This window comes from Aegilops tauschii, chromosome 3, assembly GCF_002575655.3.
Source record: "Aegilops tauschii subsp. strangulata cultivar AL8/78 chromosome 3, Aet v6.0, whole genome shotgun sequence".
Classification (NCBI taxonomy): Eukaryota; Viridiplantae; Streptophyta; class Magnoliopsida; order Poales; family Poaceae; genus Aegilops; species Aegilops tauschii.
In genome coordinates this window covers 339,109,318-339,121,420 of record NC_053037.3, presented here as the reverse complement: position 1 = coordinate 339,121,420, position 12,103 = coordinate 339,109,318, and the positions used below count along the sequence as shown (strand labels likewise).

Sequence of the window (12,103 nt, the reverse complement as noted above, 5' to 3'; positions counted from 1 at the left end):
AAGTGTGTAGACCCTACGGGTTCGGGAGGCATGCAGACATGACGGAGACATCTCTCCGGCCAATAGCCAACAGTGGGATCTGGATACCCATGTTGGCTCCCACATGCTCCACGATGATCTCATCGGATGAACCACGATGTCAAGGATTCAATCAATCCCGTATACGATTCCCTTTGTCTACCGGTATAGCACTTGCCCGAGATTCGATCGTCGGTATACCGATACCTTGTTCAATCTCGTTACGGCAAGTCTCTTTACTCGTTCCATAACACATCATCCCATGATCAACTCCTTGATCACACTGAGCTCATTATGATGATATCCTACCGAGTGGGCCCAGAGATACCTCTCCGTCATACGAAGTGACAAATCCCAGTCTCGATTCGTGCCAACCCAACAGACACTTTCGGAGATACCCGTAGTGCACCTTTATAGCCACCCAGTTACGTTGTGACGTTTGGCACACCAAAAGTACTCCTACAGTATCCGGGAGTTGCACAATCTCATGGTCTAAGGAAAAGATACTTGACATTAGAAAAGCTTTAGCAGACGAACTACACGATCTTGTGCTATGCTTAGGATTGGGTCTTGTCCATCACATCATTCTCCTAATGATGTGATCCTGTTATCAATGACATCCAATGTCCATGGTTAGGAAACTGTACCATCTATTGATCAACGAGCTAGTCAACTAGAGGCTCACTAGGGACATGTTGTGGTCTATGTATTCACACATGTATTACGATTTCCGGATAACACAATTATAGCATGAACAATAGACAATTATCATGAACAAGGAAATATAATAATAACCATTTTATTATTGCCTCTAGGGCATATTTCCAACACTACCATCAAATGTGTCAATCTCTTCGCCGAACTAGTGCAACCAGCCCAGGTACAGGACCAGTCGCTTGAGGCCTACCTTATTTTCAGGTATGAACAAAAACATGACTAGAATCAATAAATACTATAGGCGGAGAACTAAGAGCATTGGGTTGTAAATAACTTACTTCCACCAGGTTGTTCTTAAAAGTAGAGGGAAAATAGAATTGCTTCAGTTAAAGATGAGAACAACATTGTTCAAGTTGAACCTCATGCTATTCCTAACACCTTAATCAACTACTTCCACAATTTATTCTCCTCTCCTCACATAAATTATGCAGGCCTTATGTTCATACTTCACAACCAGAAGGAGAGACCAATTACACTTATAGCATCCCAGATTAAAAAAAAAAAGAGATTTTGGAAACATTAAAAGCCATGAAGAAGAATGCTTCACCAGGGCCAGAGAGATTCAATGTGGAGTTTTACCTTGCTCCTTGGGAGTATATTGGAGATGACATAACAAAAGTGGTCAGAGATTTTTATATACAAGGTATGTTTTCAAAGCACATGAATGGTACTCACATTGTCTTGATTACTAAGAAATTAGCACCCCACATTCTTCAAGATTTTATGCCTATTAGATTGTGTAACGTGATCTATTAGATTATTACTAAATCCCTAGCTAATAGGCGTAAACCTCATTTTCCTAGCTATATTCATGAGAGTCGACAATCTTTTATAGAAGGTAGAAGGATCAGCAACAATATCATTTCTGTTGAAGAAACAACTCACTCTTTCAACCTTAAGTCTTGGAACAACCCTACCCTCATGATTAAAATTGATTTGGCCAAAGCTTTTGATAGAGTTGAATGGAACTTCATTTTTCTCACGTAAAGGGTTGCATGATCATTTCATAAATTTGGTACATGCCTGCATTGCAGCTCCTACATTTTTTGTTATCATTAATGGCCAATCATATGGTAGCTTTCAAAGCAATAGAGGTATCCTACAAGGTTGTTCTTTATCCCCATATTTTATTGTTCTTGCCACTAATGAACTTTCAATATCCTTGCAAGAAGCCATATGTTCTGACCATCTCATAGGAATAACTTTGGGGCCAAGATGTCCACCTATTCATTCCCTCATGTCTGCTGATGAACTATTGATTTTTGGCAAGGCCACTGAAGCAGAGGCTACCCACTTGCACAGAATTTTCCAAAACTTCTGCAGCCTTTCAGGTTAGGTGCCAAACTTGAGTAAACCGGTAATCATTTTCAGTAGGAATGTCGCCATCAACTTCAAGGAAGACGTTAGGAGAGTATTACCTATAAAAGATATCAGTGAGAGCTCTATCTACTCGGGGGACCCTTTGATTCTCCATTCAAAGGATCGATCCAGTGCCTATAACTTTATTGCGGGTAAATTTAAAGCTAAACTGTCAGGATACAGAGCTAATAAACTCTCACATTCCGCTAGATTTAACTTAATTAATTTAGTTTTTGTCTTCATTCATGTCTACTGCATGTCGAGCATTCATTTTTCTAGAAAACTTACTGCAAATATTACTTCCATTGTTAGAAACTTTTGGTGGAAAGGAATAAAATAAGAACCCTTGAAGAAAGCTCTTTGCCTTAGAGCCTGGAAACACATCTGCATGCCTAAAGCAAAAGGAGGACTAGGAATCAGGAATATTCAAATAATAAATAGAGGGTTGATCCTCTCAGCAGCATGGAGAATTCAGAAGATCCTTAAAGCTTTCTCTCCCAAATACTTTCCAGCACATCTATATGGAGAGCAAAAACCAACATCCCAAAAACAGGAAATTGGGCCTCCGTCCTCAAGGTAGGGCTCATTCTTCAAGCAAATGTGAGTTATCAGATTCTTCATGGAAACTCCTCCCTGGTTCCCCTACTAGCATTCTATTTATGACCATTTGCAAATCCAGCCAGGGCATTATGTTTATCCATCTCGGGTTAGGGGCTTGTGGTCATAAAATTAGAAAGCTTGGAATGTATTTCATCTTCTTTATTTTTGGCCACCAGGTAGTTAATACCATTATGAAGATTCCAATAATCCAACAGGAAGGTGCAAAGATTCTTTGTTGGAAACTTCACCCCTCTAGGAAATGTACCTGCAAAACAGCCCATAGGGCATGCTTACAAGACATGCAGAAGCAGGGAGCACCCATGCCTAGATAGGTGACGCGGGAAACCAAGCAGCTACTAAAACAGGTAACGGCAAGAAAAGGCCATGGTGCCCAAGGTGCAAGTGTTTACTTGGAGACTCTTGAGAAAAGCAATCCCAACAGGTATGAGAGCAGGAAAATACTCCTTTCATATTCAAAAGGAATGCATTAGATGTGACCGGGCATGTTAAAAAGGGATGCATTAGATGTGACCAGCCAGAAGATGATATGCACCTGTTCTTTACATGTCCTTTTGCCAAGGTCGCTTGGATCTCTGAACATTGGTATATCAATTCTGAAACCCTTTCTCATACCCTTGCTAACATCAAGAATATTATCAGGCTCTTCTCAATTCAAATCACCCACATGCTTCGCTCCTTAATACCATGACATTTTTGTGGTGTATCTGGAAAGCCAGGAATGACACCCTCTTTGGCAGGAAAAACACTACTCCCTTCTAGATCCATCAAATAATGCAACCCATTTTAAAGAATCAAGAGTTGGCCTACCAAGAAGACCAAATACAACAATACAATTGCCTTAATCAGCACAACTGAGATCCCAAAGCAATTTGCAACAATTCAAGAATGCAGGGGAGATGCAAACAACAGGTTGCAAGGTTTTTTCGGATGTTGCATGGACAAACAATGCAAGCATAGCTTCAGCGGGTGTCAACACAACAGGTGTAGGAGTTTGTATATTGTTTGAAAATGCAGGAGTCAAAGTAAGCATCCCCATTTGGGTTACTGGGAGCAAAATATCTTCTCCTTTGCAAGCTGAGGTGATGGCACTCCCGTTTGTAGCGCAGGTGGTGTCCCAGATTCAAAGCTTGACCATCACTTTCTTCACAGAGAGCATCACCCTTGCCCAGGCTCCAAATTCAAGGGATCTCTTCTCTTCCCAGGGCATTGGGAAATTAGAGGTCAACTAGCAAGTTTCTTTGCTACAACTTCTCCAGTTCATACTCAGGCGCTTCATATCCCTAGAAACCTTAATAGGGAAGCACAAACTTGTGCATCCAATGTTTATAGGCTTGATCAAAATTTACAGAAACCCTGGAATTAAAAAAGGGCAATAGTGAGTCAAATTCATGTTTTGAGAAAACAAAGGGGCTCTCTAACCAAAATACAAAGGAAAAGGATAGCTGCAGAGACTCAATTCTAAATTAAAGAAAGAGGGGTTTTATACTTTATACATTTAATAAACATGTATAGATACTGACATAGCAAATCATTAATCACATAGCCCATATTATAATATAGGTTCTTTATCTTTAAAAAAATAAAACTATAAATGATTATGAAATAAAAAAACTCATATCATAATATATTTTGAATTATTGTCAATCCACTCGAATCGAATATAGATTTTTAGAAAAGTGGATTAATCGGAGTGTGAGTACAATAGCAAGATGTAGTAGCTCAATGTACAGAGATGTTCAATATCCAATGGTCTCAAATCTAAGCAATCTAAATGTAAATGATTTTTGAATCCTTCATGTAAATTGCCTTTGGTGCCTCCCCTTATTAAAAAAAACAATGCCTTGCAGTGGTGTCATGCTTTGTCGATGTAAAGTGCGTATCTCTCGCTCGAGGCTTACGAATAAAGTCAGAGCTGCCCAATCGTCGACGTATTTGACAGAATAGTGTTTTCTAAAAGGGTTTGACAGAATAGTAAGCATGGGCCGTGAGGGATCTCATGTGTTTGTCGCAACGAGGGTTTCTTTTGTTGGTCGCTCACGATCACGATAAGTGACGATAGTAAGGGCTTCTATAATGCAAGGTGCTTGGATAAAATGTCTAGATAAACCAGTTTTTTAAGCACCGGTGTTTATTTGTAAGCACTAGTGCTCAAAAAGTACTTGATTTATTGTACGAAACATCTCCCTAAGCACTTTGCATTGTACTTCTTGTAAAGAAATATAAAAGCGTTTAGAACACTACTTTAACGATTTAAACGCTTTTATATTCGTTCTAAACGCTTTTATATTTCTTTTCGGAGGGAGTACGAACACTACATTAGTGATCTAAATGCTCGGAAGGAGTACAAGCCTAACCTCGACAGTGTTTTCTTCATTGGTGGCATCTGTGGGTATACGGGGCGCCCTGTGGGCTGTGGTGCGGTCGTTGTGCCACCATTTTTTATTTTTCACTTGTTAACCCAATAATTTTTTTTGAAAATTTTGTTAACCCAATAATTTATATTAATGGATCGAGCCCCAAGGACATAGGAGTCCAATTTGACAAAAAAAAAAGACTAAATTGCATGTGAATCAACTGCACCCAAATACCCAGCCTAAAAATTGCAGCAAAGTACAAAATATACCTAAGACTTGTAGGAAAGTAGAAATTCTTTCTATGTTTTTCTTCTGAGAAGTGATATCAAGTATTATTTCTTACTCCCTTCGTTCATAAATATTTGTTTTTCTAGAGATTTCAACAAATGACTACATACGAAGCAAAATGAGTAAATCTACACTATATGCATCACTCCCTCCATTTCTAAATATAAGTCCTTTTAGAGATTTCACCGACTACAAATGGATGCATATAGACGCCCTTTAGAGTGTAGATTTACTCATTTTGCTCCGTATGTAGTCTATATTGAAATATCTAAAAAGGCTTGTATTTAAGAATGGAGGGAGTGGCACTGTTGTGATATTGTCCACGTTATCAACTTCCTACAATATAGTGCAACTGAAAAATGTTTTCGAGGCACAAACTGTAAAACTACTTGCATCATGAATCTAAGGGTGCAAGTATAAAAAAATTAACCTTTATTTCAGGCTAAGCGTTGCAATGCGTAGACTATACTAGCCTACAAACAAATATTGACAAGCAACGTAGCGGAATTGGCAGTAATTTTAAATTTTTCTCCATGATGAAATTGAAAGCGCATGCCTAAGGTTAGTAGCACGTGCACGCGGAAAGACATGGAACAATGCTGAAAGGACAACTGTAGCGCAAGAACGCGACAAATGCCCCACCAGCAGCCCCTGGATCCCCCACCGGCACGTTAAGCTCACACCAGCAAGCCAGCCCACCGGCAAACACTGCACTAGACGGAAAAAACAATGGGTGGTATATAAAAACCGACGCAACTCAAAATAACTCCAGGCGGAAGGCACAAACCCCTCGGAGAATAAGGAATTAAAAATGAAATAAAAGGTGTTTCAATGTGTACTTTCTGGAGAATTAGGTATCCGGCTTAAATTTAAGCTACCCTCCACCAACACACCTTCACAATCCTGAGCGCCACTTGCAACAACATCCAACTCCGAAACAAAGTTAGATGCATTCACTTCACCATCCCCAGGGCTGTCATCAGTAACCTCATCCATATCTTTTTCAACTGCTGCATGCATGGAGACAGCCTCTCCACTGTTAGGAGTAGCCACAGAAGGAGGATCATCCTTGACTTGGCCAGATTGTTCTGTGAACGCTGGAGGCATAACCTCTACAGTATCACCTGGTTCTTCATTTGCTGAAGGAGCCTCCTGCGAGCCATCAATATGTTCTATGATTAATCCTGTTGCACCATCTGCTGGGCCATCTGCGGGTACGGCAACTGCAGGCGGTGGCACATCCTCCATGTTTTTATCAGGTTCTGTGATTGATGGAGAGGCGGCCACCTCCATATCTTCATCAGGACGTGCGGTTATAGGAGGTGCCACCATCTCCGTGTCACCAGATTCTGTGATTACTGGAGGTGCATCCACATCGCCAGATTCTGTGATTGCTCGAGGTGCATTCACATCACCAGATTCTGTGATTGCTGGAGGTGAATCCACATCACCAGATTCTGTAGTTGCAGGTGGCCCTTCAATAATGCCAGTACGGTGGTGCAAGACAGGGTTACTCACCGTCAATTCCTTCAGTGGAGTACGGTCAAGCATTTCTGTGTCCTCATTATTCTCTTGTGTTAAGTCCATTTTCCCATCAGTTTGCGCTTGGGTAGGAGCCACAGCTCTCTCTGTCTGATTCTTGTGAAGAGCCATAGCTCTCTGTTATGGTAAAAAAAAATGTTAACACCCATATCAAAAAAATGATAGTTAAAGACTGTATATACAAGTAACATAAAAATGAATTACTGGATTAAAAAACAGAATTGAATAATCTTCAAGAGTAGATTGGATTAACTTGCCTGAAAAGTTGCATCGTTGTTCTTCAGATAAAATAAACCCAACAGATTGGGGCTTCCCTGTTCTCTACTTATCTTTCCAGCATTTCCATTCTTCTGAGAAAAACAAGCAAAAGCCATAGTGAGAAAATAGGAAAACCATATTAGAGTAAACAGATACATCAAAATAGGCACTGTAATACCTGAATAGAGCCATTCCAAACAACATCAGGGCCACCATTTGCTATGCCCAAGCCTCCCAGCAGAGATGTGCACCTTTTGTACAACTCCGACTCAACAAGATCATGCGACACACTAACTCTCGATAAATAGTTTCTAGAAAATACTGCAGTACCGTTGCTTGACAACATGGAGGCCACGAGTGTTGTTCCCCTGGGAGCATCAGAACTTTTTACAGCACTTACATCACCCTTTGCTTCATGTTTTTCTGAAATCAAATGGTTTGCTTCTTTCTGCTCATAAGGATTAAGATTGCATTGTCCACCTGAAGACTCAAAAACAGGGGTTGCTAAAGAGTCAAGCTCCTTTTTAGCAACAGGAAATTCAGTGTCAGGCAATTCATTTTGTCCCTTCAATGCATCACCAGTTGCCTCCCACCCTCTGCTGCCAACATGCAGCTTGTTCTGATCCCATTCTTGCCTGCCATACATATAAGGTTCACCACCAAATACACCAGTGCCCCCATTCCAAACTTGTAGGTGAGGGGGTAATGATTCATCGAGCGGATTAGGCCACCCAAATGGGCGAATGTGGGGCGAAAACCTGTCAACTGTGTCATGCATAGGATATGAAACTCCAGTTTGGCTCAACTTCATTTGGGGCCTAAGGTTAAACATAGGTGGGGGGTGAAACTGATGTACAGGTGGGTGAAATCCAGGAGCACCATGCTGCATGGGGACAAAACCATTTGCAACTTGAGATGGCCAGCTCGGTGCATTATTCCAGGCATGCCCATGGCCGCGTCCAGAATTCATATCATTCCTCTTCTGATGGCCGTGGAACCTCCTATCTCCACTTTGCGGTCTACGGTCATCATCATGTGAACCCAAGAAGGAAGAATCATCTCTGTGCCTCGCAGGTGGCAGCAGTGGACGATTTGGAGAAGTGCCTGAAAAATGCCCACCTCTGCTTATGGATGATGCAGAGGGTGTTGATTCTCTGTATGGAATTTTAGATGGTGTTCGATCTTGATGAAGTGACCGTTCTAAGGATAAATCACCATCCCGATCTCTATATTTAGTCAGGTTGCTCCTTTCCCCTTTGTTATCAAGACTACGGCCACTGCTAAGCCTACCTGAAAACCTTTGGTCGTTTGAAGATGGAGATTTATCAGATAGCTGTTTTGGTGAAGGATGTGTATCTTTCCTTGGTGTTCGATCATATTGTGACGATGTAGAAATTTCCAATGGTATGTCACGTGACTGGAGATCATCCTTTTGTTTCAGCCTTTCCGAAGACCAATTGTCTGTATCCCTGTCACGCAGTCTAGAAGCAGGTGTTCGCTCTCTCCCTGAGGATGTCCTTGGTCGAATACTTCTTTCATCATATTGTATCTCTCTCTTTGTATTATCTGCCAGTTTAGATCCATGCCTGCAGATAATTGATTGGTCAGTTCAACTTTAGAAGAAGCAAGCATCAAAGAGAAATGTAGGCATCATGAACTGCATCAGATTGTTTTATTAGTCATGAATTTCTAAGACTATTTATCAACCAGAAAAAAAAAACTAGAGCAAAGATCACAATACAAGGATTCCTACAAGTATTTACCTTCTGATAGGCAAATGTGCAACACATATACAAACAGTCAAAACTACAATATGCTTTTTCTCTGAAATACACAAATTGATAAATACCACTCCATGCAAGTTCTTCCATTTGCATTTATGCATTTCTAACCATCAATAACCGCAATAAACACTTTTACTCATACTCCTACCTGCACATTCATGACCAATATTTACCTAACACACTGTTGTAGGGATTATCTCACTCTGAGATGCCAAGTCGCTAATGCTGCTAATCAGCAACCAAATCCATGTAGAAACCTTACAGCCCTCGATTGAGTGATATACACTTACTCAATAAACCTATATATGACATCAATAAGCATGCCAAAATTTGCATGGTTAAATTTAAATGATATCTATAATTATACATGACAAAGACATATCACCTCGCTATTTAGATTAGTTATGATGCTAAAGTGGAACATGATATCTCCAACAACAAGAGAAGATACAGTACAAAGCTTAAGTCTTCTAATCTACTACAGACTTTTCGTATGACGAATGATAAAGAAGAAATGTTACCAGCTTGGATCTTTTTCATGATGAGGATTTGAGCCAGGCGAAGTTCTTGCATGGACTTTACTCGGACTAGAATCAACATTTTCTTGATGTCTATGTTCAGACCTTGCTCTCTCAATCAGAGAATCGAGTCGCCCACTGCCTGAAGATTTTTCCAAATTTCCACGTTGCTCCCGTGCGCTTGGAGTTTTCAGATCATAATGGTCATCATTTTCCTCAGGAAGTCTTTTTCTACCTCTATTTTCCTTGTACCTACTGCCATACTCATCATAACGATCACCGTCTTGAACTATATCTTTTCTGTAATGGCCCTCTGAAATTCGGTGCCCATCTTTTGTGCTCTTGTAATCAACCCTGTCACTTCCATGATCTCGGATCATGCACTCATCCAAACACTTGTCATCTTGCTGTCTCTTATCCCTTTCATAATCATCCTTGTACTTCTGTTTATACTTCTCATCATCAAACCTTTGTTCCTTAGAGCTCCTAACCTTCCCATGATCATACCTGGACAGAGTCTTCCTGTCATCACTGTCTCTATTGTCAATTGGCCACTTATCTTTGTCTTCCGAGTCGTCTTTTCGTCGGCTGTGTTTATCAGTCTCCCTATCCCTATCGGGGTTACTGTGTCTCTCTTTAGCTGGAGTATCTGTTTAAAAAATGTGCACTTTAGAAACCAACATAAGGAAGAATATTATGAAACAATAAAAAACATGTAGAGGCGGGCGGGAAGGAACAAACAGAACAAGTAAATTAACTAGATTGGTAATTTGTTCATAACTTCACACCCGTTCCAAAAATGCTAGACCAGATGTAGAAAAATATGATTACAGAAAAAATATAAAAGCTACTCGCATAAGTTCCAGAAGATCAGCATATGAGCAAGGCAAAGTTTAATCATATGAATATAATAAGATTATCAGTATGCTAAGGAAATCTCAAATCAGCTCTCCAATGCTAATATCCAATGATAATAACGTTATTAAATTTCTATGGTAGGACAGGGTTTTTTTTCAGCAGTTTGGTTAACCAAATAGGTACGATGTATGGAATCAAAGCACAAGAAAAAACAAAGACTGATTGAAAAATGGACTCTTTGCAACCAAGTAGAGACGAAACAGTAAAGTTCAACACTTCTCATCTTATGGGGCCACTAATATTCGTTATATGATTAAAATGGTGGTGGAGGAAAGCAGCACAAGTCCAAATGCAGTCAGAGTATCAAACTAAGTACTGTGTTATGCAAATTAAAGCATGCATAACTAAACAGTAGCACAGGTAGCTGGAATATTATCAGCATTGTCAGGAACACTTCAAACAAGGGTTACCTTACCATTGATCTCTATGTGTCTCTTGTATGAGTAACCCTCATCCTCCCCTCTACTAGTCTTGGAGCCATTCTTCCTGGCACTGCCATCTTCATACTTCTCATGCTTGGAATCATAGTCTTTCTTGTCCCTCTCCCTATCCTTTTGCCTCTCACGCTCCCGTTCCCTGTCACGCTCCCGCTCTCGTTCCCTGTCACGCTCCTTATCCCGCTCCCTCTCCCGTTCTCTCTCCTTCTCCTTCTCCCGTTCTCTTTCCTTCTCCTTCTCCCTCTCTCTGTCCCGGCCCCTTTCCCTCTCTCTCTCCTTCAGTCTCTCCCATTCTTTCTCCCTTTCCCTCTCCTTTTCTCTATCTCTCTCCCTATCCCTATCTCTGTCATCCTTATGCTGCCCACTACTCTCCCTCCTCCCTGGGTCCTTCTCCTTCTCCTTCTCCGACCGCCGCTTCCCGGAGTCACTCTTGGACACAACCTCCTCAGCCCTCCCATCCGATCCCGCCGTCCGTCTGCTTGACCTCTTGGGCTCATCCCCTGAAGCCTTGGGCTTCTCCGCCTGCTTCTCCACATCGACGGGCCCAAACACCTCACTCTTAGACCTCTTCTCGACCAAGTGATCCTCGCACACGCCGCTGTTCCACCTGTCGCTGACCACATCCACCACCGTCTCCTCGACCCTATCCTTCCTCTTCTTCCCGTGCTCCGAGTAGCCGTTCCCCGAGCTCACCAGCTCCTTGGCCGACGACGACCTGCGCCTCTCTGGCTCGGGATCTCGCGGAACCCTAGCCACGGCCGGGGCCTCCTCCTGCGGGCCAGGGGCGCCAGCATCCTCGCCCTCGGACTCTGACCGCTCCGCCGAGCCGCCACGCCTGTGCGACCGGTGCGACGACCTGTGGCGCGAGCTCCGGGGCATGGTGGCGCCAGCCAGAACCCCGCCTCGAATCGCACCGCGCTCGGGGCGGCGGCGAGGATGCGAGGGAAGCCGGAACCCTAGGGCGCGCGAGATCCAGGGGATCTAGGCGGCCGTCGTGGCGGCGGGGAAGGGGAGGGAAGAGAGTGGACCCTGGCCCCTGGGCGGCTAGGGTTTTGGTGTGGTGGGGAAACAGGGTGGGAGGAGTGGAGGCGGCGGCGACGACGAGTTCGTGCGTGGAGAAAATGGCTCAGTTTTGTTTCGTTCGGCTTTGGATTTGGAGGGGGTTTGGTGTGGTGCGGTGCGTTCGTCTCGTTGGCCCGGGTGGTTGCTCGCGTGCGGCCGGTAGGGGGCCGCCGGGGCGGGATTGGACACGAGAGTCGATGCACGTCGCCCGCGGGTCCTTCGGTAGT

The 12,103-nt window shown here is 42.6% G+C and overlaps 1 protein-coding gene across 3 annotated transcripts; it reads right to left on the bottom strand.

Moving 5' to 3' along the window:
* Positions 1 to 3,496: 3,496 nt before the first annotated feature.
* Positions 3,497 to 11,988, bottom strand: LOC109763522 (uncharacterized). Of its 3 annotated transcripts, XM_073510490.1 has the most exons (6): positions 10,793 to 11,985; positions 9,463 to 10,108; positions 7,336 to 8,743; positions 7,153 to 7,249; positions 6,251 to 7,012; positions 3,497 to 4,068 (listed from the first exon to the last, which is right to left on the bottom strand). In XM_073510490.1, the coding sequence occupies exons 1-6, from the start codon at positions 11,691 to 11,693 to the stop codon at positions 4,058 to 4,060; spliced, it is 3,825 nt and encodes a 1,274-aa protein (XP_073366591.1). In that variant the 5' UTR covers positions 11,694 to 11,985; the 3' UTR covers positions 3,497 to 4,057. The 3 variants fall into 3 exon arrangements, with proteins under 3 accessions (XP_073366591.1, XP_020177957.1, XP_073366590.1); XM_020322368.4 differs by lacking the exon at positions 3,497 to 4,068 and having other exon boundaries at positions 6,148 to 7,016; positions 7,157 to 7,249; positions 10,793 to 11,988; XM_073510489.1 differs by lacking the exon at positions 3,497 to 4,068 and having other exon boundaries at positions 6,148 to 7,012.
* Positions 11,989 to 12,103: the final 115 nt, after the last annotated feature.

What these genes read in the sequence shown, in the direction of transcription:
- LOC109763522 (XM_020322368.4), bottom strand. Translation starts at nt 11,693, where the DNA reads ATGCCCCGGAGCTCGCGCCACAGGTCGTCGCACCGGTCGCACAGGCGT. An exon ending in GAGACACATAGAGATCAATG is followed by an intron (nt 10,109 to 10,792) that starts GTAAGGTAACCC and finishes TTTTTTAAACAG; the next exon opens with ATACTCCAGCTAAAGAGAGA. An exon ending in ACAACGATGCAACTTTTCAG is followed by an intron (nt 7,017 to 7,156) that starts GCAAGTTAATCC and finishes TTACCATAACAG; the next exon opens with AGAGCTATGGCTCTTCACAA.